The following is a 26,923-nucleotide window of genomic DNA, read 5'->3' as shown; positions in this document are numbered from 1 at the left end:
CAGATACACTTTTGGAATGTAAACATGTAGTGTACATAACTGAMACATTATCAAAAGTATTGTGCATTTATCAAAAAAATCAAACAAAACTTTTCACTCATTTCACATGGTCCCATCATAGATCTTAAGGATGACCCCACAGCCTATAAAGTAATTCCTCCGACTGTAATTTATAGGGGCACCTAACACTATGGATGCCAAAGGAGGAAGATTTAGGTTGACTCTTACCCATGCTGTGCTGATTTTCGCACAATTAACTCAAAATAATCTATAAAAGGTCTGTAAACAGTCCTGGTAGAGAGATTAAAATGAAATCACTAAATTTGGCCTGGTCAATGTTAATGCTTTCATTAACTCGGATACTTTATTTATCCCTGAGCACCTTAAGATTGTTCCCCCAAATCTCACTGAAGAACGTGTAACTATTTCACAAGGAGGGAAAACTGCATTTGGATAAACTTGTTTCTTACAAGTCCCCTTCTCCTTCACTGGTTTAAAAAAAAAAAAAAAAAAAAAACCCACCACACTGTTCCCACCCACCCTATTTTTTTCATATGTACTGCAATATCTTTTAAAAAAATCACCCCATCCAACAATGTCAGCTACAGACACACTACAGACTACAAAAATATTGCATAGGAGTGTCAGTGGGCATAGTCTCACAACATGAGAGAAAATGCTAAGTTCTCTTTAAAACATTATGGCAACATTCTAATTTATTTTCCTTTTAAAAATCAAGTGGTTTCACTTTATTTCAAAATTGTACAAAATGGCCATGGCTGTTTATAAAAAAAAGTCTCTGTCTTGAGAGTATGTGAAGTCTCAGGTGCAGTAACGATAGACCTGGAACCGTTCACAGTGCAGCGGAAAGCTTCCTTTGAGGCAGAAATTACAATTCATCCTTCTTCTTTCCTACTCTTTCATGGTCTTTTTCTCTAAGGGTTCGCATGAAAGTGATGAATCCAGATTCCTGTTTTTGAAGAAAGAAAAACATGGGTCATTTTTTTTTAGACATACATTACCAGAACGATAGGTCAAGAACACTTATAGCTTCTGTATGACAGGCATAAGGAAGCTGACAGACTATAAACTAGGGGACAGTTATTGTTTCTGCGTTGCCTTGTTGTGTGGTACTCTGGTCCACTGCAGCTCCACTGAAACAGAAGGGAAAAATATCCAGAGACTCCAAAATAAACCATTTTTCATGAGAAACTCTGCAGAGTTGAGGTACGCAGGTGAAGCAGTTCGCACAAGATGAGGTAAAATCTGGCTTTAGAAATGCCATCAATGACTTCTTGTTGAGAGAGCTCAAACATTTTCATGATGCATGTGTCACTTTAATAGTAGTATATCATTTGTTGACTGTACCCATATTTACAACTGTTCTTCAATCCTGTAATAAATAATTCTGCTTATCATATTATTCCTTCGTGCATTCACATGAATGGAATTGTACTTTTTTTCAAGTCAGTATCAAAACTACAGTCTAAAAATTTAATAAGTGGATACCTAGATGTTGCCCTCTGTATTTTGACAGCTTATGATTTTGCATCTTCAAAGCTGTTGAATGCCAGCAGTTCCTGTGGTCTGATTCCAAGGAAAACACTGAACACAGGGCAAGGATTCCCTCACAAGGACTTTAAAGGGCTCAAAGACGTAATGAYGTGGGCACTGGCTTTGAACATGCTGCTCCTTGGTACACAAACACTGTAGCTGTCTAACAACCTCACGCACTTGACATGTTTTTGCTGCTAAGCACTCCTGAAATACAACAATGAAAACTCCTCATAGGAAAGGAAACTATAAAGAGAACAAACAGAAGTAAAAGTTGGACCAAAAAAAAGAAAGAAAGAAACCCAACACACTACAATAATTATTGTTTAGCTGTTAAAAAGTAGGAGGCAAAGCTCCATGAAGACTTCTCTAAGTTCCTGAYTGCTGAACGATTTGTGAATTTGGCTTTTTTTCCCCTCTTTATGCTGCTCTATAATTTGGAAAGCTGCAATAGCAGCAGTGAGTTTCAGCCACGGCTCTTGTAGCAAATAATCACTGGATGGTTTGAAGACTCCACGTTTTCTACTGCAGCTTCTGGTCCCTCTAGGTGATCCATCACTGCTGCGAAGTAACATCCCTCCAAAAGACTAACACAAGGAATGCACACAAATAACTACATTTCTTCCTTACTCTCTGGCATTTTACAACCACAGAGGGTACCGTGCCATCTCTGCCCATGGAACTCAGAGTGTATCATTAGCTGGCCACAGGAGGATGAGAGGGAAATTTCAATCCATAAGCAAAGATGCCATGACTGGTCTTCCCACCCTGAGCTCCAGGAGCAAATCTGATTGAGTGAGGATGAACTATTCAGCGAATCTGATTGAGTGAGGATGAACTATTTAGCTTCACCAAGTCTTCAAAGGGCAGTTTTGGCCCTGCTATAAAACCAACCGTCTGTCACAGTTTGGCAGCCTGGTAGAACTATCAACACATTTGAGATATATAAGAGATCCACGACCCAGAATAGATGGGAGCAACCTAAACATTTTCTTGACTTTCTGCACCTAACAGCAGCTCATGCAGCAGATCTTTCATTTTCACTTGAACCACCATGTTCACTTGCAGGCTCCAGCTTAAAGTTTATAACAAAGCATTACTAAATTCACTCCTTTTTCTTCTCAGGTTCCCAAAACAGACCAAGTGTGTTCCTATCATGTAGATATATATGGGGTGTGGTACACAATGATTTATCCATATAACTTAGTAACAGAAGCAGTTAAACATCTCTTCAGCATGACAGAAACACATCCTATATCTTTCATTTGCARAGGCAAAGGAAGGAAGGCCTTCCTCCCTTTATCAGATGATGGCTCTTACTTTTACTTACCCCTCTCTCTCCAGTATATTTTTCCACAAATTTCCCATAGTTGTAATAGTTAAAGGTGGGGTAACCATCAACCCCCTCCTGCTTACACAGGTCATGGTTCTGTTCTTTGGCACAATCCACTGCAGCATAAGCGATCTGAAATGAAAAAAAATRCACGATAAGGCCTGTAGAAAACAAAGCAAAACTGTAATTTGTGGCAAAGCTTCTGCTGCAGCTTAGACCCAGGGCTAGAAGACACTCGTGTCTTCTGTAACCCCACAGCTGTGGAGGAAGATCAGGTGGTCATCATCAGGTCAAGCCAAACTACAGGAACATAAGGACAGAGTTAGCCTGTCAACAAACAGAGTTAGCCCAAACAAACAGAAAACAAAAAAAATAAATAAACCCCCAAAATTGTAATGACCCAGCTAATGTAACTTTCATCCTATGACATAACAAATGCCTGGACATGGAACCTCTTCTGTTTGTGGACATTCAGGGCTGATCACTCATGCAGGCTATTAACAGATTAATGATTTCTACCCCAAATAGCTTTAGTGAACTCCACTTGGTTTTCCCAAAGTCCAACAGGGATGAGTGAGGAGTGTTGTTCTCTGCATAGTGCAAGCAGGGAATTAGGTTTTTTGCTTGCAGTCCTAGCCTGGGCCTGTATCTTTCCTACCTTTTTTTTTTTTTTTTGTGTTCTTTGATGCAGGGACCACACATTATGTGCAGCCATTAGCAGAAAACGCTTCCAATTCCTTTGGAAACCTCTAGATGCTACTGTCACACAACCAAACGGTCGGCAGGAGCGGGGCTGCTCCTTGGCTGCGCGCGGCRGGACAGAGCGCGAGGAGGCCCAGCCCAGACTAACCCTGTTCACAGCATCTGACCTGGGAGACCCGAACCTGCTCGTTATGAAGAATGGGCTGCACTTAACATTTTTGGTGTTAAGGCAAAAGGCAGTTCATAGGTGTTTATTCATAGCAGTCTAGAAGTTTATGTACAAGCTACACAGAGGAACAACAAATTACAGGGGTGTGTTTTTTGCAATTGCAGAATCCTAGGTATCAAGCGCTAATTTCATAGYGGACATATCTTAACTTGGAAATTTCTAATTCCACGAGTCTCCTTTAAGCAAGCTGATCAAAATACCTTCTGCTCACACGGCTTTAGTGTTGCGGATGAACTGTTCTTCTGTAATTAAAAGATCACTTAATATTCTAGTGCCCTCCAGTTTCACGGTGACACCGTCAAAATGAGAAAACCTGATCTCATTATCCCAGCAGCAATTAAASAGGTTTGCAAAGCCAACTTCAGTTAATTTACTTGCTTTGTTTTGGCTTTGAAAGCCTAACAGGACAATGCTCAGTAAGATCTCACTTGGGCCTATCTTCAGATGGAAAGTACTCTATCAACTGTGCAATGTCCTTACCTTAAATATTTGCTTTCTGTTTTCCTGTTTTAAACATTACTACGTTTATTGCAGAAACAGGACTCTTGACAGCTACTAAAAATAAGTATGATCACATTATTATYTTTTTTTTKTTGTTGTTTTTCGGTTAAACAGAGAAACTTCTACTTATTCAGGGTCAGTAAAAAAGAAAGGTTAAGAATAATATAGAGCAAAAAGGGTTCATCCAAGTATTTATGCCTTCCTGACCTTAGCAGCAAGCCAAAATTTAGAGCCCTGAAGGTTATTTCTGTATATAGGAAAACTTGCAAGGCAGATTAACAGTTTTTGATGTCACAGGGTTAATTTACAGAGAACCCTGGAAGTCCTGGTTCTCTGAAAACAAGAATAAATAGAACTGTTTTTCTCAAGACTCTAAATATCACAAGGGAGCGATTATGGCCAGGACAAGAGGAAGGTATGTGTGTGCTCATCTGGACTGATGGTAGCTGGTCTGAGGCGCAAAACCGTCATGACCGATGACCTATCTGCCCTTAGATAATGCCGGGCAGATTGGGAACACACGTTATTAGGAGGCTGGAAGGAGGAGAAGCCTCTTTGTGTCTCTGTGGTAACATCAAGGCTGCCCTTGGTGGGACCAAACAGTCCAGCTCCGTTTATATAGAGRCTTTTGTGACAAGGCTCCCCAGCGAGGCCTGGGAGAGGGCACAGCGGAGGAAGGCCACGCTGTCAGCCTCTGCCCGCCCTCTTCTGCATGTAGTCGCTGTCTCAAAGCAGGTGAGTGAGTGATGGTGGCTTCCGAACGAGATGCTCACAGCCGGCTGACTGAGGCACAGCTCTTCTGCAGCACATGGAAACCTAAGCTGCTAAATCTGCTTTGCCGGGCAGCACAACAGCACACAGGGAAGACAAATCCACCTTAGGAGCCACACGAGCCTACGGCTACATCTGCCTTGCAGGCCCAACAGTGACGGGTACAGTGGGTGCATCCAAGACCCAGCGTCGTGACTGATGTTCCCCTGGTTTGCCGTGGTCTGCTTGCCACATTCCTGAGGCGAGCTCCTGCACAGCCCCACGGACTCGCTGCTGCTCCTGCAAATGTCATCTGGAGCCCTGCTCGGCACAACATTCACATTCGGTTATTTTTACAGCTGCTGAGAGAAGAGAAATGGCAATTTTCAAAAAACTTGTGACTTGTGCAGACCTGAAAAAATATTTCAAGGAGATATCTAAATCCCATGACTGTATCCTAAGGCTGGATTTCAAATGCCTGCTGCCAAGAGGAGGACAGTAAAAGTACTTTGGAGACCTGCAGAATTATTTTAGAGGGGAATGTTAAGACAGCCTAAATATAGAGGTTGCCACTGTCTCCGTGCACTCATTATCATAGCAGCAATTCTAATTGCCTTGCCCATCTCACAGCCAAAGACCAAATACAGTACATTACCAAAAAACAATACTGTGGAAAAACTCAATCTAGAAATGTGCTTTGTTGCGAGAAGTGGCCAATTTAAATCTCAATTCCATCAGTTTTAGACAACTGAACTCCAAGACGTGCAAGAATTTCAGCAAACAGAACTGATGCCCTTTGCTTCATTCTGATTAATATCCACAGTCCATGACAACACAAACTCCACTTTTGATAAAGAAGTTTCCTACAATAGTTTCGGCTTGGGTGAATCACTTTTTGACTACACTGATATATATATCTATCTATATATACAATGCATATGAAAAGAAACAGCCCACTGATCCCCAAAATGTCTGTCTTCGAGACCTTTCCTAAGTGAGCAGTGATTGCAGGGACACTTCTCTCACTCTCAATCTTCTKATCAGTAGCTATTTTTTCCTGTGTCACTAAAGAAGAAAACTGAGTCAGGAAAACTACTTCCCCGCCACAAAACCTCTGTCACAATTTGGTTAATGACTTCTGGAAAATATTATCCTCCAAAGTTATGTTTAAATCTAATCATCAGCAACAGGTTGCATGGATGTTCACTGGCAAGAGAGGCCAGCAAGAACTATAGTGCCACCTTGCAAAATCAACTATATTTTAAGGAAAACTTTCACATAGATTAAGCATAAAACATCCATGGAAATGCTTCCAGCAGCCAAGAAACTCTGCATCACCTATCAAGAATTACATATAAATTTATCCTCATCAACAACAACAACAAAACCCTACAAATCTGTCACAGCATGAAATGACAGATGACTGACACTGATTCTTATGTACATATTTACTCATTATGAAAAAATATTTTAAAACCCCAACAAAAAACCMCTTTTTTGAAGAAGAGTTTGCATTTTGAGTCACCTTTGATTATCAGGGCTAACGTTTAATTTCTTGAGCCTTGTTAACTTTCCTGCAGCTGGAGGGACAATCAACCAAGAAAATATTTTGGAATACAGCAAAAGCAAAAGAAATGAACAAAAGCCCCTCAAACCCCAAGTGCTATTTCTGCAATACTCATAAAACTCCACAGGGTTACGGAGAATCCAAAGTTGCACTGCTGCCATAACATTGACAATGCATCAAAATTCCTTTTTTTTTCCTTCTCCCAGAGGCTCTGCTTATGACCACCTTAGCCAATAACTGCAGTAACAAGAAAAATAGCTATCAAATGCAAAGCCAATCAGCTGGAAGACTCTGGACCCCAGAGGAAAATCCTTGGAGTGCATCCAGCCCTCTTGATGTTACCAGTAGCATCACACAACTGCTATGTGGCTTTACCTGGGGGATTTTACTACGAGGCCAGGTYGGCATGCATTTCTATAGGCAGTGCTGTCTGTGTATTTCATAGATAGCAAAGTTCAACATGACTTTACCAACATCTGGGATTGGAAAATATGTTTATTTTAAAAGGAAAGTCATGTAGCAGTGTTATAGCTTTACCAGAATAGCAGGAGCTTGACTGTAGCGTTGCCAACTTAACTCTGCACCACTTTAGGACGTGACTGATGTACGACCAGCTCCAAAGGGCTCTTAAAGAAGAACTAGAGCACGGCATATTGTTTAGATGAAGTGGTCTGAATTTCAAGAATGCCAAGCTGCTGCAAAAATCAGAAGTTTTCATTTAGGGGCTTAAATAAAAGTGGTGCTCTCCTGTAAGTGTGACCATTGATCTTGGTGTGCCACAACTGTAACAGAAAGACGATACCTTATTTTTTCCAGGGGGAAAAAAAAAAAGAAAAAAGTATTTGCAGCAGCATCTAATCATACACCAGGCATCACAGTTGCAGCAAAACTACAAAACAGCTCTCCGTTCTACAGGGATCCTGCAGGTAAAGAACACAATTACATCTAGCAGTTCAAACGGATGTGTAGAAAATTGAAASTGGGATCCTTTGACCTCTCAGGTAACTCCCCATTTCTGATTCTTAAATCCGTCTCATTTTTAACTGTTTCCCAATCACCACATGATGATACAGTAAAAATACCTCATGCAATCCTAGTTGCTCCCCTGTTAAAATATGTGCCACCACACACTACTTTATTGATTCAAGGAAATAAATCTCTCATGAAGCTAATATTGACTTTTGTTACGAAAATGGAAGTGAATAACTAAATATTGATTCAGAATGAAAGGAATGATACACGATAAGATCAAAAAAATTAAAACAAAAGTAAATCCTCAGCATGGAAATGAACGATACCAAGCAGTAGTTTTAGAGCACAGTCAATTCCAGATGACAGAGGCTGTTGTTGCCAAATGTCTTAAAAGCATCTATGAATAAGACAGATGCACACTCTTTTCTATGATTACTCTGCAGGGTTCTATTTATATTACCTGTTATGGATCCTAACAGCAGTTACGAGCCAGCCTGGTAAGGCTTGTTGTGATTCAGTTCCTGTTTTCAATGTGAATGGCCTTGCAAACGCACGATTCATTATTAGATGCCCTGGCGTACACCAGCAGCATTACCATAGCTGCAATTCATCAGCTGTTCTCAAAGTAGCTCTATTTGCAAAGGGAAGATCCATTAGTAGCCACCACAATGTACAGTACTAACGTTAYCATACTTAATGAGTCCAATTAAAAAGAAATTCAACACATGCTTTTTAAGCAAATACAGTTCAAATTCTCGGCCAAATTCAAATACTGACTCATTTAGATGATGCTGTAGAGTGATTTGGTTGGTAATTGTAACTGCAAACCATGCTTCAAACCTGAAAATGTCTGCAAAACTGGTGCTCCATGTGCACTGAGCACCTACCCGATTCATCACCGAATTGCAGCTCCTCTCTAGCAAACCAGCTCACCCAGTAAGTTGTGCTCTTCCCAACAACACTAACTGGTTCTGTACAAACTCACTGTATCCCAGTGTAGTGCTTTGATTTAGATCAGTGCTTATATGCGTGAAGAGCCTGGAAAAGGCTGGTCAAGCAGCAGCCCCTTCTAGGGAATTCTGGAGATTTGTTAACAAGGGGCCTTGAAGAGTCAACAGCTTTGCTTCTCCGAATCCAAGCTGGAGCATCACAAATCAACTCCTTGAAGATGAACTTCAGGATCCGCCAAAAGGCAGGATGCAGCTTTTTGGAGATTCAGCTGGTGCCCTTTGGAAAGGCTCTGGAGCAGGGAGCGAACATGCCTTCAGGCTCTTCAATCTGTTCAGCAGCGACAAGCCTCCCATTTTCATTTTCTGGAGCACGCGGGTCACTGCCAAGACGCTAGCTGGGAAGCACAGGCCAAAGGTTTTTCCCCAGCAGCTGTAGGCAAAGGCCACAGCTCCCCAAGGCCAGAATGCTCCAGATGCCTGTTGTGGTTGTTGTTAAGTAAGTGGAAGTGCCATGCTAACTGTTTCACTGCATTAGCCCCTTCAGCATCCACCAGAGCAGGTCAGTGAATTCCTCAGGGAATTCTCCTGGGAACGTTCAGGGAAACGTGCGGAGCCGTTTCATTGCAGAGCCCTCTCTGGATGCTGCCCCAGGCAGCTGTCCTGGGAGAGCACACAGCTCTGCACAAACCACCAGCAGGGATGTGGCCAAAAGAGCTGACACTGGGCGCCARTGCTTTGAGTGCTGCATTTTTAAACTCTGACTCCAACAGTGAAGATGATGGGAAAAGTTCTCAGTGTCACACACATCCCTACGGGAGCGTGGGGTGGGGGAGAAATTTGGAGCCAGATTCGCCCTGTTGCTGTGAATTTTCAGAGCCAAAGACACATTTTAACAGCTGTAAGTTCTGCTCATCTTCAAAATTCCTATGTAAAGACTCGAAGTTTCCAAAAGGTTGCCTTGTAAGATGTCATTTATAAACATCAAGAGCTGGAATATTTTAGATTTTTCTTTGGCTTCTGCAGAATTAAATGTTTAATTGAAGCACCATCTCTAGTGAAGAGAAGAGGCTATTTAAATGCTATCAGACTCTGTTAAATTAAAAAATTTTCCCCMAAAAAGAATAAAAGCCAGTATTATGGACTAAAAATTAAAATTAGCATTGTTTCTGGGTTCTTGAAAGAAGAAATACTTCTCTCTTCTTCAAGCAGCAATTTTGCAGATGTCTGAAATCCTACAGGACTTAACCAAAGTTTTAAGGCTCTAGTCAATTTGAAGCATAGGAATACACCCAGTGCTGTTTGTGGGAACAGACATGTGCCCTTCTGAGCTTTAAATCAGTTTCTTTTCTTTTCCACGTGGACACAAACTGGCAGGAAGAAACACTCAGGCAGGTTATGGTCAAACAATTAAATAAGGTTCCTTCAATAATCAGTCCCTGGCACTTTCATAAGTCACCGGGGTGGAATAACATCGTTTTCCCTAACTGCACACACTTTTTGAAACTATACCAGCCTTTATATGCCCTGCTGACTCTCCTGTTCCAACTCATTACATTTTATACCTCCCCACTTCAGCCTTAAGCTGAAATCAAGAGTTGCAGCCGTCAATCACAGTGCTGCTCTTTGAGTCCCTTCATAACCTTCTGCAGTCTGAACAGAAAGCTTTACAAGGCAGCATGATGTTCAATAAACTGCATTATGATTCAGATTGGCTGTTAATACATCCTGGRGGCTCTAATAAGCAAGTCACATATCGTTTGGTACGTTTGCTACCTCTCCTCTGAGTGAAATTTTAATGASTTTAGGAAAGAGAGGCTTCACTTAGAACTAAGAGGAAAGTGGGAGAAAAGGATGCTTCAAAATGAGTTACCAAAAGGTATCTGAATCTGAACACATAAATTTTTAGCAAGCAGTAAGAAAACCGACAGCTGTGAGGCACTAAATCTTCCATGTGTGACCTGTGCCAGGCGACATCACTTGATGGACTCCTAACTTCATGCATTCAGTGATACAAGAATGATTTGTCTCTTGACAATCCTATGCATCTTGTATGAGTTGCAAAAAAGACAGGGGAAAAGGAAAAGAAAAAAAAAACAAAAAAAAACCCTAAAACCTACCCAAACAAAAAGACACCACTTTTATTCTCTCCTCTTATGGTAGCAAACAGATTAACACATAGCTGTTTCAAAGTTAGCCCTTAATTTTCTTATTAAATCTACAAATCTTTTCCATGCCACATCTGAAAACAAGGCATTCATGAAGTCAAAACAAATGCTGAGATCAGAATGCAACTGTTCAGCCAAAGATAATAAGCAGGTTTCTAACAAGGTACCTGGTGAGATCCAGTGACTCAGGTGATTCAAACAAAGCACATGCTTCAATGCTTTAATGGAAGGCTCTTTTTGGCCATTTTTTCTCATCATTTCACTGAGTGAGACAAGGCGGAGAATTTAAAAATATCTCAAGAATACCACAAGAATGGACCAAAACATAGTCGGGATTTTTTTTTTTTTGATTACATATTTCATATAAACTCAACCTGAAATACTTAAAATACTTCACTGGAGAAATATTCCCCAGGAGAACAGTTCTCAAGTGTACAGCCATATAACTGTGTATGTACAGCCATACAACTGAGCAAACTACTATGAATTGCTGAGTTGCCATAACTGTGCAAATCCTTTTAGTCTGGGACAAGCACATGGCACCAGGCAACGTGTCAGGTGTAAAATAACGTGTTTTCTYTAATCCCAGATATGCACACACTCCGTTCAAATAGCTCAGCTGAGGCAAGGGAATTAATCTGTGTGTTTCAGCCACCAGATGTGTTATCAAGGCAGAAGCATGAGGGACCTAGAAGGGCACAGCATCTCAGGCAACTTACATAAGTGGATTGTATTTATACAAGCAGAGATTAGTTATATGAATAAGGTCTTCTGGAAATGTCACACAGCTTACAGTTTCTACATATGCACCCAATTACAATTAGCAAAACCTGGTAGAAGAATGGAAAATGCAAATTATCAGTTTTCATTGAAAAGTTATTAGAAGTGTTTTTCTTCATAGAAAAAGATTTTCACAAAGAATTAAATGGAAAAGACAACAAATGAAATAGTTATACTTTTAACCCATTCTCTAAGTCCAACCACAAGAGACATAGTCCCTGAATACAGAAACACCTCTATTAGTTTAACAACAACGTTAAACTAAACTACAAGCCCACAGCTTTATCAGTGAGCCAAGCCTGCAAAGCACAAACAGTGGAGGAAGTTCCCAAGCATCTCAGAAGTGATTAAGAGCAAGTTACCTTTCGATCTTCTTTAAAGACTTCAGCAGCAGTTGTAAAGTGCGGAATGGCATTTTTACAGTGTGGGCACCCTGTTTGGCACAAGAAGAAAAAAAACAACAGCATTAACATTTGTGATTTAAGATACTGGGACCAACTCAAGACACACAGCGAGTTAGTGGAAAATTGGTCCTGAAAAGAATTCTAGGGAAATGGGTTCCCTCATTCCGGGAAGAGCAGGACAAGGCATCTGCAGACCATCTGTCAGCTGTATGTACTTAAGCATGTGCTTAAAATATACCTGACTTCAAGCAGTTTAAGTGTGTTYTTGCAACTCAGCAGAGTCCCACAGGGGCAGCATGGTGCAAATGCCTTTTCTCTATCTCCAGTCACATAAGAGCACTAAAGATCACCAGCCACAAGCAGACAAACCATTTCCATGCCGTTGGTACCTCCTCGGGGGTATTACCACATAAGTTCTTACCACTGCTGTCACACATACAACAACATCTGGAAACAGCAATAAAGACAGGGCAGTTGTGAGCAGGAGGAGAGGGAGTCCACAATAAATCATAAAGGAAGTTACTGGAAGACAGTATTAAACACCAAGATGAAGGCTAAGAAGTGCTTAAAAATCGCTGGTTTTAGAGCCATTGGGATCACAGAGGAGGAGGAGAGCAAGTCCAACAGGCAACACATCTTTCACAYAGAGGAGAGGATAGAGATGCAGTCTTAGGCTAGGACTCTCTAGTCCCTTTCAAAACATATCAGCAGGGTTTGAAGGGCCTGGCAAGCCCAGAAGAGCAGCTCTGCATTGAAGCCTGGCCTAGACCTGCTTGTGCCACAGTGGTCTTTGCAAAAGGCAGGGCTGATCCTTGCCTGCTTTAACATATACTGAATTTATTCACACGTTTTAGAAGAAGTCATCCAAAGGAAACAAGCTGCTCTCTTGATTTGAGATCCAGATTTGAACATCCGTAATTCAGAAGAATTAATTGAGCTCATTGTCTATGATTAATATCAACTACTCTTGCAACGCCCTGTGGTAAGTAAGGTTTTGAAAAGGGAAGCACCTACTTATTTATAACAAATCATTCTTTTAAATTTCTTAGCGTAAAAAGATTGAACCCAAACAAACTATTTAGAATATATTTATTTTTTTCCTCTTAAACTTAGATGCAGGGGGTTTGTGGGAGAACAGACAAACCGCTCAAATCTGTATAAATTGAAGAAGGCACAGAAGTTCATCTTGCTATTATTTTGAACAAGAACAAAACAATGCACAGGCTGCTCACAAGCTCCAATTATAGCTTATGTTACTGCAGCTCATCATTGTAAAATACTGGCAAACAAGTGGCCATATTATTTTTAAGTCAGCGCAGAACAGAACAACCTCTTAGGAGGCTTAAAGCCCCTGTCTCATAAAATGCACCATCTTTTAGGTGACAAGAAAAATGGTTACCTTGGCATAAGTGCCACATACTCCTTTTCACAAAGGATAAGATGCACATCCTTTTCATTATGGATGGAATGCAATTGCTTAGAAGCACTGCTTGGAATTTTAGAATATTTTTTCTTCAGGGTGGGATTTTACAAGCAGTACAATAAATAAATCCCACTGAAAGTCCAAAGGACAGATCTAAGAAACTGAGGTCCTTCCATAAAGCCACCTTTAACATCCTCGCACACTCCATGCAGCCTCTCCTCCCAAGGCACCAGCATTTCAGTGGGCGATCGTGCATGTCCTCTGCAGCTTGCAAACTACTAACTTTGTTGAGCACTTTGGCATTTGTCAGAGAGACAATGGTCAAGAAGGGAGAGGAGGAGGAGGTGGTTAGTGCTTGAGGCTACTGGGCGCCGTTCCCATGTCCATCAACACATTTTGGTGACCTGTTTTCTCTCCCACTATTTGCCTGCCTATCCGCCTGAACAGAAGAGCCTCTGGGTCAGGGTTGACTCTTGACACAATCTGTATCATATCCTGTAGTGTGGGGTGACAGCCTCGGTTGACCTGTTAATATTACTCTAAAAAAAAAAAAAAAAAAAATCAGAATTCAGTACTTCCGGTTACAATACCAAAAAACAAAGACAAAATATGTGGAAAAATTAGGCACTCTTAAAACTGTAACACTTCTCCTAGTTCATGAGCTTAAACATTGCAGTTTAGAGGAAGGCACATCCAGCTGCTACACAAAAATGCAAAGGCTTCAACCTTGCAGAGCTCTCTTTCTACTCGTGATCCTGAGCTGCAGATTTATATTCCAACCAAATAGCAGCTCTCCAACCCTCAGTAAAATATACTGCAAGGGAAATACAAGGCTTCAGGTCTTTCCATTCCTCTCTCACACCCCAAAACCTTTACAACACATTGCGGTCAGCAAGTTTCCCAGTCTCTTGTGTGCTAGATTTGTAGAAGACAGAGCGTTTGGTAAATTCTCACTCTAAGTTTCCAGTGAAGTTGTAGGAGGTTAGAGTTCCTCCTGCTCTCAAGATGACCCAAATGTCAACAGGAAGCATGTTCTTCSAGACCCAGAAAAGTCCAACTGCTATTAAAAATGCAAGCAGGGATTTTACACTGGCCAACAGATGGTCATTAAGAAAACTGCCAGAGTTTTGGCGGGTAACTTCAGAGGAGTGCCAGCAGCCGTTCCATGTCCCTTCCATCCCACCAAGCGAACACTGTTGCACAGTGTTCAGTAGGTGGCATCAGAAGGGCTTTGAGCGATGTTCTCAGCACTGATGTGCATCAATTAAGGTCAAAAGGAATCATAAAATTATCTAAATKGTGATAATGTTTGGAAAAAACACAGAGCAAACCCAAATATACTCTGAGGTTGTGGGCAACAGCACTACACAGAGGTGAGGGCCACGAACTTCAGGACACCTAATAAAGAGATCTCTGTTCACAGCTTTACTTCTGCTTCTCTGATCTCCTCATCTTCCCATTCAAATACCAAACTCCAAAAATTACCTTCATTTACTGATCTGAAACTCCATCCCTCCTCCCTTCACTTCTCATTTGGCCCACCATCTTTTCTTTACTGCACTGTAGTTGCAAAACCAAAACACAACCATATGGCTTTTGGCAGAGCTAACTCCAAGTCCAGTAGGCATTTTGCTAGCCTTGGACATCTATCCGCCAAGCAGATGTGAATCCTGTGCTGTATTCCCAARGAGCTTCAAGGAGTCACCAAAAAAAAGAGGAAAGGAGCATATCATATGGAATAGCAGAACTTCATCTGTTACAACTTAAAATGCTTGCCAAATGCAGAAAACACTTGGAAGTCACCCAATTCAGTCATTTTATTTAAAGCACACACGCAAAAAAAAAAAAAAAAAAAAAAAGTAAAAGCAGAGGTTGATGTCTTCATTTTGACAGACGGAAAACTTGTTCTTCCCCTTCCCTTTTCACACCCCCTATCGCACATTTATTTTAAGTGTTAACACTATTCTCAAGATTTGAATGTGAAAAGAAAGGAAATAAACAGTGCCTGGTGGATGAAGAGATGAAAAGGTACATGAAGAGTGCAAAGCGTGCACACTTCTCAAAAAGCTTTGCCAGGTAGGCTGCAGTGGAAAGTGATTAAACCGGAGGTACCTGAAGGTGCAGGTGAGGTATCAAGGGTCAAAGGTTCTACCCTTTTGTTGGCAGTATGCTTAGGATATTGAATCACTGCAGATTAAGGACGTGGGAAGATGCATCCCACTTCACTGCAGCTGGATAACTGGGTTGCTGAGGTAGAAGCACACGCTGCCTCCGAGGCCAAGAGGAGGACTTCAACCCAGCAGCTTCAGAAGCAGTACTGACTCATCTGGGAGCAGAGCCCTCCAACCCAGGCGCTAGTGCTCTGCGTTACCAATTGCTCTTCCTTTTTAGATCACTGTCAGATTTGATCTCATCAGGGTTAACAGCAGATGTGAACTGAACAGTAATTTCCTGTGCCTGACTTAAGAAAGCTGAAAGAAATCTGTTCTTGGAACACCCAGTCTTCCCACAGGATCCCAACCCTGCCTCTCAAAACCTCTAACCACTCTTCAATGTCTGGAGCTCCCCTCATTTCCTCGCGCTAACTGCGGTTCCTCAGGCAGGAGCACTTGTAGCACCTGGCAGGAGGACAAGAGGGCCCTGCTCGAAGCCTCCTGCACATGCAGCAGCACATGTTAAGGTTACTCTCCGTTCCTGATGTGTGCACAATACAGCTTTATTTCAGCTCTGGCCYGATGTTCTCAGCTGTCCCTGTGCTCCAAGCTTTGCGCTCGAGGCCCTCTCGTTCGGCCTTCAGCGCAGACATGACAGTATCTGCTCTCTCCACCCCTGGAGACTTCCACAGGACGGACCTGTTTAAGCTACAGGTCCATAGATCCACATGAGAACATCTGCAGTAGAGAGAATTCTACGCTTTACTTTGTATTACAAAACTAAAATTCTACTGCAAGTGTTTTCTACAGCTTTTATCCATCATCCACCCTGTAACTGTGGTGGGGCTCACTGCAATAATATGGCAGGAGAGTCACATTTAATGACCTTGAAAACTAAGTAGTTCTGGACTTCATACATGAAAAATACAGTTGCTGTGGGTAAAAATTTGAGGAATGGGTGCTGAGCAGCAGAGAGGGAAATGGAGCAAGCAGCCAGGCTTCACGCACTGTCACTGCGGGCTGCAGTCAGGCTYAATCTCTGCTAACCAGAGAGGCATTTAAAGCAGGCCAGTGTTTTGCTGGGATGATGGAAAATACATGACCTGGCTTAGTTTGTGTGGACTGAAGTTACCGACAGCAGGAACAGCCAACAACTGCATCTTATGGCATCTCCTCATGGCTTTTTAAGAGAGGATGCAATGAACAGAATTTGACTGGAACACAGAGAAGCGTCGGAAGAGGCTGGCATAAAAGCAGGATACATCTTCACTGAACCACACTGAGGACACCGAGAAATACCAAATGTCAGGCTAGGAGCAAACTGCAGCGTAGAGCTGGATGAGGTTTCCAAAAACAATGCCAAAAAGGATTTGTGCAGGGGATGTTAAAGCAAAGCTAATATACATAAAAATAGAAAACTTTATTAAAGTACTAATATCATCCTGCAAACTAATTTTGCAGGGGATGGGAAGCAAAAATCAGATTGGGGAAAAATAAAAATTGTCAGGTAAAATAAGAATATAAAAACAAATTTAAAAAACCCTCACACACTTAATTAAAGAACAAACGAAAAAAACGCTACCCCTCCAAGGGGGCAATCAAGCATATGCTGCGCTAGTAATTCACTAAAACTCTAGAAATAATATAATTATATCCATAATTGCAAACACTTCCCATAACTACAAGGTCTCTGGTTTTAAAGAAATGGAACAGTCAAGTGAATAACTTGCACATCTTCATTAGATTCAAATGGAGGGTTTTTCTTACCCCCCCCCACTGGCCAAAGTTTCTTTTTTTCTTTTTTAACCAAGCAAAGTGTGGTGACAAAAGGACAAAAACTTAAACATTTTCAAGACTGCGGTGCAGAAAAATATTAGGACCAGATGGCAATTTTAAAGACGCTTCAACACAGTGTGTGTGTGAAACAGATGCACCCTGTTGGACAACATTCACCTTGTTAACTTTAAAATAAAATTTTGCAAAAACTTCAGAATTGCCTAAGGAATTGAGCTCCATATTGGAAAGACAGATTTCTATTTACTTAAATAGAAAAAGGGGCCTTTAACTTACTCTACGCTTTAATTTGAAACTACAAAGCCAAGTGATATAATATAACCTCTCTACATCTGAACAATACAAGGTTAATTCAGTTTTCTAAGAAGAGTGGAATTTGTATTAGCATAGCACATAGAAGAAAGGTGAAGCTGTTTTTAATGAATATAAATCAAAAGCTAACAATTTGTACAAAATAGATAAAGGAAGCAAATGGACATCAAAGCAGTATCTACAGCCAGCAGAGCTAATAATGATGTTTTAAGTATATAAGGAGCTTTAAATATATTAAAAGCAAAAGAAATCCAAACAATGCTAGCAATATACCTTTTTAAAAAAATGATGAAGTTGTCAGAAGGAACTTCACTGAATGCATAAATGAAATTATCTAGAACTGGAGACAGCCTCTACGCCTGTCGCTTCCAAAATACTGCTTGTATTTTTGGTCCACAATCCAGAACAAGTTCCCAAGCTGGCGAAGGACCTGCCCGAAGGACAACAGAACTGGAAGCCACGTTTCATGGCGAAGGAAGCCAAGAGGCTCAGAGCATCAACAGCTTAAATCCCAAGGCTAAGAAGCTGTCCCTGTGCTGACAGCGAGTCCCAGGGTCCTGCAGAGTGATGGCCCTACCCTGTGGCCAGGCAGTCCTTTCTGATCTCGATCCTATCAGTTCCAAGTGGGCATTCTGACTTCAGCAAACTCTGCCCACACTTGTGGTCTACCATTAAAACACGTGTATAATCTCACCTACCTTGTTTCTGTGTTTGCTTTGAGCGTCTTGTAACATAATAAAATGTGATGACTCAAGTAACAAAGCTCTGCGCATTTATTTTACATGAGATGTTTTTCAGATAGACAGATTAAATATGCATACATTTTAATGCTGTAGACTGCTTCCATTAAAAATTTACTAATTTTAACTGTTTTTATTTTCATAGCAAAGTCCTGATCGACTCCTCAGAGGAGGCGATCTGAAAAGCTACCAAACTGTGAGACCATGGTATTGGAGCTGCCCGTGCTCAACCCTTTGCATCGACAGGAGGGCTCCTCTCCCTGGCCAGCCCTTAGCTTCCTTCAGCACCCCTCAACAAGTAATCACAGAATCACAGAATATTCAAGGTTGGAAGGGACCTCTAGAGATCATCTAGCCCAACCTTCCTGCTCAAGCAGGGACACCCAGAGCACGAGGCACAGGGCGGCATCCAGGTGGGTTTTGGAGACTTCCAGAGAAGGAGACTCCACAACCTCCCTGGGCAGCCTGCTCCAGGGCTCCGTCACCCTCACAGTGAGGAAGTTCTTCCCCATGTGCAGATGGAACTGCCTGTGTTTCAAGCAATCTCAAACACTTGAACACTATGATCTCAAATACTTTAACCAACACCAATTAATCAAGCCTCAAATTGCCCCAAGACAAAAAGACGTCACTATCCCCCTCTTGTATTCCAAGGTTAAATGGAGTCAGAATGAGGTTAAGTGACTCTCTGGGTTCAAAACCATCATGGATGGGGAGCAGGGCAGCGAGGCACCCGCGGGTCTTGGACGCTCAGCGCTGCACGGAACGGAGTAAACTGCAGAGTGGGGAGTGACTTGTTGAGCTGAGCTCCTGCTCAACGCAATCCCAAGCTAAATAACAGGGCTACGTAGGGCCCTCCATCACCGCCTTCCAAATGACTACAATTTTGCCCGAGCGAAAGCAGCACATTGTACAGCAATCAAAGCAAACAGAGGAGCTTGCAGATTGCAGGGGAAAGCAAAGCCTGTTTCCATTGCAGAAATTCCAAGTGATTAACTAGAATTAAAAGAAGAATATTACCCAGTCAGTCAAGGAAAGGCAGGCAATGGACAGTAACTGCAGAGATAAGAGCTGAAAATGGATATACTGCTTAAACCAACACAATTCGTGTAGGCACATGAGTTATTGTAACCGCAGGTGGATTTCAGAAAGGCATTTGGAGATGTTACTGAAAGGTTAATTTGCTTTTGTTCTACCAGTACAGAACTGGAGGGCCTTTTAATGAGTATCTGAGACCAAAGCTCATTTGCTGACATGACCTGACACATAACATTATCATATTTCCAAAGCACAAGATATTAATAATCGAGGAGGATTTGCCCTTTGATTTGAAAAAGGTCATGAGGTTTTCAGTTAAGCAGCAGGTCAACTAGGGCTTGCCTCTCTATTCGTGACAATAACAGAAGTCTACTACCAATTTCACAACATGCTGGGGGGAGGTTCTCTTTTCTTCCTTTTTCTCCTTCCCATCCTTATTCACAGGATTTTTTTTTTTTTTTTTTTTTTTAAATCAGCTTTGGGAATAAACATTCATTTCTGCTTTGGGCTTTGTGAGAAATCTTTAGACACATGATGCAAGTGCAGCTGGCTCTCCTTTAGGATACTAAATCAGCTTGATCTCTTAAAAGGTTCCTTTCAGACCTATTTCTTGATTTTATGAGAGAAAAGGGGATTGTAACCACTTTCCCCTTAACACAATGTTAAGGATTAGGAATTCCTGAGCAGTAACCCTAGCTCTGCTGTCAACACTCACTGTACTGCTATTAGACAAATCTCACTTTCTCCATCTTAATTTCCTGAAACATGTATTTGCCACAATTATACCACAGATGCTGTGAAGACACAGTTGTTCAGACAGAGTCATGAACCCCCAAAGTGGTGCCAAATGGAAATTTTATCTACTGTTGGTGCAAGAGATGCAATTCCTCCATGAAACATCAACAGACACCCGATTTATTACTGAAAGCCAAGAGAAGTGAGGGATCCAATTTACTTTGGTGCTTTTGAGCACCTTGGACTATTCCCCCTAGCAGAACTGTCCTGCCTGCCTTGCAGCCATTTGGGATAGGAATGATACCCCCTTGAGTGGCCTGCAACCACGTGCTTACCTAGAACCTCCTCTCATTGGTCTCCAAAGCTATACTTAGATAGAAGTTTGCATCGCCTGAACTTGGCAGGGAAATCACCTCAAATTCCCTTGTGTTTTGAAAAATACTCATTTACAGATTCAGTAAAACACACACTGAATAAAAATCCACAATTTTACCTATGCATTCTGTGCAAACTGCATTAACAGCACTTCTGCAGCAATATGTGGGTATATAGAGAAGGGATATGTAAACCCAAATCTTTAGAAACCAGAGCCATAGACATAAACAGCAGCAAGATTATAACCAGAACAGGGCAAATTGCAAAGGTGAGGGGAAAAAAAAGGATAAAACTAATTGCAACAAATTACAAACATGACAGCAGTCTGCACTTGGCACCAAGCAATCCTTGAAGATACAAAGCTGTACAGCAAACAATCACTGGATTGAGGGTGAATAGTCATATCCAGCCCAGGACTAACACACGAGTCCCAGGACACTGGGCTTTCCCAGAAAAGCTGTTGCCACCCAGCTGGGCACAGAGCTGAGGCCCACACAGGTAACTGCAGTTTTAGAGCTAATCTCTGCTCTGAGCACTTCTGCCACAGCTACGTGCCGTCCAGTGAAGTGCCTCAACTTCAGAGCTAAGAGTGGTTAAAACCCATCCTCCTGGTCCTAATTAACATCCTCTACACAAGCACCAAGGCCAGCAGCAGCTCTGACAGCCTGATTGCAGAGACCACTCTATAAAGGCAGCCTTTATCAAAACCAGTCTGTTAATGGGCTCTGCACATCAGCTCTGTTTACACCAGCAGGAAGGCACGTCCCTAGCATGAGTCTGCAGCGAGAGCCCCATTAATACATGCGAAGAAACAGGAACCAGCAGCGCCAACAAATCGCAGTTCTGCAGTGCAGCCCACGCAGGATTTGAAGCCTCATTATCAGAGGGCCCAGACCCAGCTTCTCTCTCAGTCAACAACCAGAAAATCCCTCCTGCAAGGGCTTTTGCCTCGAAATGGATTCTTTCTGTTCAACATGTTTTAAGTAATTTTTGATAGCTTAAGCTTCATTTACAAGCATGCACATTTTGCTCAAACATGCTGATAGAGTCTTCTAATGAAAACTTAACAAGACGTGCTTGCAAATGAAGGGAAAACTGCTTGTCGTGAGCCCTTCCGAGGCCCTTACAGAACACTGACTTCATCTGCGTTGCTGCTTTGTTCAACAACTGCTTGGAGATGGAATTTTAATTTATTTTGCTTGATCACAGGGGTTAAGATTAGCCAGAACACATCCTAATCCCAGCAAACCTTCCTGCGAGCGGTGCAAAGGGCAGAGATCTGGTGCAGCCAGCTCTGTCCAGCCTACTTCAAAACGAAGAGGAAAGAAAAGGAAGCATTACTGCTTTCTTAAGAAAAGCTTTATGATCAGCTCCTGTTAGCAGCAAGGAGCAGGGCTGGAGGAGCAGACAGGACCTGTCTGTTAGCATTAACGACCAAGCCACTATCTGCACATGCAGTGCACACAGAGCAACCCACTCTGGCACGGGCTCTCAGCTGAGTGCTCTTCTGATCTTGTACATTCCTCGATGAATAACCTAGACAAGAGAAGCTGGCAAGTTTTGTTTTGCAAAGAAGACAGAAGGAGCACACCAGGTTACAGGAATAGGGGACCGGAATTAACAATATTTTGAACAAAACCTGTGGGTAAAAATGAATGCACACTGCTGTAGCTTTCAGCATTTTATGCACTACTGATGAGATGCGCAGGGATGGGAAGAGCTGATTTACAGTTTGGACTAAAAAATTCTCCCCATCTGATTTCTTCCTTTTTGCTATCTACAACGATACCTATCAGACAGTGATGATGCCTCTTTGTCAAGACYCCTACTTGGCTTGGAGGGAAAAAAAAAAAAAAAGAAAGAAGTGTCTCAGAACCAAACAAAGTGTTTTTTTTTAAATAAAAGATTCAAACATCTTCCCAAAGCCTTCTGCAATGTTTTCAGGTACAAAACAGATGAAGTGCTCTCATTCATTTCTACCACACCTAAAAGAAAGGGCTTACAAAAAACCTAAGTGACAAGCCAAGGGGGGATGTGTCTTAACTGCACTTTTATTTGTCACCACACAACCACTAACTCCATACAAAAATACTCCATTAAAATCGTCYTTAGGAAGGCTTACATCCTGGGTGTTCTTTGCATAACCCCTGTGGGTGAGGCTGTACCAGAAAATAACCTTTTCCAGCTGACAAAAATAATTTCTAGTGAAGTGAGAAGTTTTGCAGAAAGGCAAACCAGGAAACAGCTCCCAGCAACAAAGTATTTATTAAAAATATCCATTCTGCRAGCCTTGTCGAGTCCCACAAATTGAAGTCATTTGGCAAGTTAATAGCATTGGCAACTGCTGTCCTTACAAACCATTAAAACAGAGCATTTTCCTTCTATTATTTCTCATCACTTCTGATTTTTTTTCTATTTTTATTATTACTATTATTATTATTTTTTTAAGAACACTTACCTTTTGTTTTTACGAAACTAGGAACTGAATGCGTTTGCTCAGCACAAAGTCCTTCTGCTAAAAGTGTCTGATTAAAAAAAAAAATAAACAGCTCTGCCATCATTCAGACCTGCTGAAGGCTGGATTCCGGTATGACACAACTGCCGCTCCTGAYGGGCTATTCATTTGCAGCATCACTGGAGGTAGCTCTCTTGACACAAAATGATACTAGCATGTTCTTATATTGGTCTTAATTCTTAAGAACAAGCACTACTGGACAGCTATCTACCGCCCAGATAGCTGTCTGATAGGTATGATATATAGAAATGATAGATAACTAGATGCAAAGAGTAAAAAATACCCTTTAAATTTGCCACTCTAGTGTTTCTGTTCCTAGAATCATGGAATTGCTGAGGTTTGGAAGCACATCAGGAGATTATCCAATCCAGCCTTAAACAATTCACATTCCCCTATTTCACTGAAAAATGCCGACCTAGATTCACTCAATACGACTTTTTCCTTAATTCAGTTTGAGTAATGCAACAAAAACATCCCCAAATGAGCAGACACTTTGTTTACTGCAATTTCTTTGCCCTTTGTGAGTGTGACAACTAATCAACAACCGATTGCTTCTGTTTTGCAGTTCCCAGTGGAGCAGGTTAAAATCTAATGCGCTGCAAGCCTAGTCTTAATTATCCAGGGTAATGGAGTGGAGAGAGCCCACATAAAAGTAAAAAAGGCAGATAACTAAACACATTCAGATGGGCTACACGAACAAACAGTGAGGACATAAGAGAAACAAGAGAGAAAAGTCAGCCCATTCATCCCAGAAGCAGCAGCACGTCAATCAGGCTGCCCCAGATCTTTATGCTCATGCTATGGGTCTAGAAACAAGCACTGGACACGGCAGCACAAAGGGCAGTGCTCTCACTTCTGGGCTTGGCTGGGAGCAATCCCACTTCTCTGGGTTGGATCTATTCTCAGCAGTCAGGTCCACAGTCCCCCCAAACCCAACCATCCCCATACTAGGCTGCGCGTGTGCATGAAACCAAGCTCAAGACTGGCTGGCTCCTCTGCTCTTTTCTGGACCCAGTCAATCAGTTTCGGAGCAAACGTGGAGCAGGTGGTAGCATCCAGTATCAGGTCTTCTGCAGCAAGCACTTCTGTCCCTGGTCAGTGGTGACCAACTGCCTTTTTGCTGCCTCTTGCTCCAAACCGGGCATTATGGTGCATGGAAATGCCATGGAGGAAGAATGAAATGTGAAATAAAGAACATTACTTTCACTAATAATRAGAATACCAAATGAGGGTGCCAAATCTATAACAATTGTACTTTTTGCAGCAGTTTCAAGAGTTTTGATTCACCTTCACAATCTTTAAAAGATTCTCCAAGCACCAAGTTTAACTTTTACACTTTGCCTGTGTTCAGGGTGATGGACTAAGGAGTTCCCCACCTTTTCCAGTCAGATACAGCACTACTCTATTCTAGAGCTAAATCACCATGCAGCACCGCTCAGTACATCCCTCAATTCAGTACCAAGCTATCTGCACAGCAGCAGATTGATGGTTTTCTTACACGAACTAAACAGTTTGGGCTAGAAGTTGCCACAGAAAAGCCAGATCTCATTTTAATTCACATGTAAGATATAAATCAGTGGCCTTTCCTTAAAGGTTTGTCATTGTAACTGAAAGCTTGAAAAAGGTCAAGATATTCATCTTACTGCTTTAAATTCTAATGATAGAGGAGAGAGACATTTCTTAGCGTAAATATTTACATATAAACATACTTTATAATGCACACACCTCTCCAATCTTAAAATATCCCAGCTTATGTGCAAGCATAAGAAATACTGCCATAGAGTCACAAGTGAATGGAGCAACATACTGCGAGTCTGCATTGACCTAAGATGTGGATCTGAATAGAAAAATAAAATTATTGGATATAATGGGTCCTGGCAATTTTAGCTGTGCTCCTTCTGCACCAAAATAAGCATGTTAAGACTAATTGGCAATGTAAGCTGCAAGAGGTCTCCGGATTGAGAAAATGGTAAACAAAAGCTAATCTATCAAATTTAGCAGGAGGCACATTATCACTGCAGAAAAGCAGAGAAATAGAATSATTTGTACTGTTCTATTGCATTAATAATTATTTCACAGAAACTAGAGACTTAAAATATTCATTTCCTGCTTCTCACTGCACCCAATAAAGAACAGGCTTGTTGCACTCTGGTGTTGTACATGCATTATGCTTTGCACAGAGGCACTTTCAAATTTAGGGAGAACAAATTTGACACATCTGGAACTGTGCACAACCCACATAGAGACAACACAACAGCAGGGCTGTCCGAGGAGTTACGTGAAGCCCAAAAGTGGTGGTTTCAGTTAATATTTGCCTTGTGCAGAGGTGGTCTCATGCAGCACAGTGCAGGAAGAATCTGCCTGATGGAGAGTCTCAATGAACCCAACAGTCCCCCGTCATGCTGGTCTTGCTCTTCCAGCACATTAGTACACACTGGGCACAGTTGATCTCTATTCACGACTCCTGGTGTAAAGAGGGTATTCAACATTCAAAAAAATTGTGTCATAATTGGCCCATCAGGCTACTTGATTCCYGCTTTCAACTGGGAGAGCTACATATTCATTGCACTTACTGTCTTTGTTATAAGCACTGTCCATAAAAAAAGTGAGAAAGACAAAAATCTGAAGTGCCTTAAAGAGAGGCAGCCGAAGAACAGGGGAGTAAGAGCTCTCTCTTCTCCACAGAAATGGCTCATGGGGTAAAGAGAATTTAAGATACAGCGAATTTCTAACTCCTACCATCTCATTTGATTTTGAAGCTTGCTCTTAACCAGTTGAGTTCCATGAATCAGAAGTTCCTGGCACATGGGCAACTTTTAGTCAATAAATGGTGGGAACCAGCGTCAAGAAAGGATTAAGTCCCTTTCCTTTTTCTTTTATAGCCTTCCAGAAATCTCCCTTCTGAATTCAACCCCTCCCTTCTCTCCACATCCCACATCCAGCGGGGTTTTACGGGAGCCCAAAAGCATTCATGTTTAATTCTCTAACAGAAAAGCAAAATAAAAGGCTGACTGATTAAAAATTAAGGACCTAAGCCTTTTCTCCCTTTCTGATAAAAAAAAAAAATATCATTTTTATGGGACCAAGATAATAACTACTGTCTAAAGGTTATCAGTAAATTGCAGGGATAGTCAATGTGATGGGGAAGCATTTTCTCCTGCAAAATTAATCTATTTAATATCAAGTGCCAGATTTATCTTCTCCTTCTGACAGTCCGTGCAGAAGTGAAGAACCTGAATTGAACCTGCCCTCCTCTAGGACAAGACAGAAGAAGAGAGACAATTGTTCTAGTTTCAGTAATACCACAAGAATCAGCAGGAATATCCAGAGACAAACGGTACTTGCATATGGCACATATCTTACCAAGTCATTTAAAAGTAAGGAGGAGGGAGGGAATCGTTTTCCTCCCATTCTCCTAACTTATGAAGAGCTTGATTCAAAACGTGAAATATGAAAATATATGAAATATACTCAAGGACTTGTAAAAGGGAGGGTGCAGATGATGTATGCAAAACAGTTTGGGACAGGGAAGCTATGCCCATAATCCAGGTAGCAATTTAAATGTAGATTTATTACTGACAAAATTCCATCAAAATTTGTTCTCAGCCTGTGGGGGACTGAGTCTCCCTGCACCACTCCATCGATTTCATTACTGAAGTGCTGCACTAATGAGCCAGGCTCTGTGTGTCCATTGTACTATTATAATGGATTGTATTTTGTTACGTGGACCATGAAATGTAGCAGAGGAAAATACATCCATTTGCTTTTTGTTTCCCTGCCTGCTTTAGTGTCTGCATTAGCACAATCACTCTTGAAATAAACATTGCACATKGCTTTGTTTCTCACTGATGAAGATTCATACAATAGTGTCAAGGATGATCCCTATGCAGTTACATTTAGAATTTTCTTTTCATCCCTACACAGTCTGGGG

The 26,923-nt window shown here is 41.6% G+C and overlaps 1 protein-coding gene across 1 annotated transcript in view; it reads right to left on the bottom strand.

Moving 5' to 3' along the window:
• Positions 1-756: 756 nt before the first annotated feature.
• Positions 757-26,923, bottom strand: part of PDIA5 (protein disulfide isomerase family A member 5) — a gene marked incomplete at its 5' end in the record, with an annotated part of 94,581 nt that continues 68,414 nt past the window's right edge. The window contains 3 exons of the mRNA XM_026045726.1: positions 757-970; positions 2,885-3,019; positions 11,866-11,936. Coding sequence (XP_025901511.1) covers positions 890-970; positions 2,885-3,019; positions 11,866-11,936 — 287 coding nt within the window. The remainder of the gene's footprint in view (positions 971-2,884; positions 3,020-11,865; positions 11,937-26,923) is intronic.

The sequence above is a fragment of the Nothoprocta perdicaria genome, unplaced genomic scaffold (assembly GCF_003342845.1).
Source record: "Nothoprocta perdicaria isolate Ctin4 unplaced genomic scaffold, notPer1 scaffold_0, whole genome shotgun sequence".
Classification (NCBI taxonomy): domain Eukaryota; kingdom Metazoa; phylum Chordata; class Aves; order Tinamiformes; family Tinamidae; genus Nothoprocta; species Nothoprocta perdicaria.
Note: the sequence above shows the minus strand (reverse complement) of the source record. Positions and strands in the feature narration are given on the sequence as shown.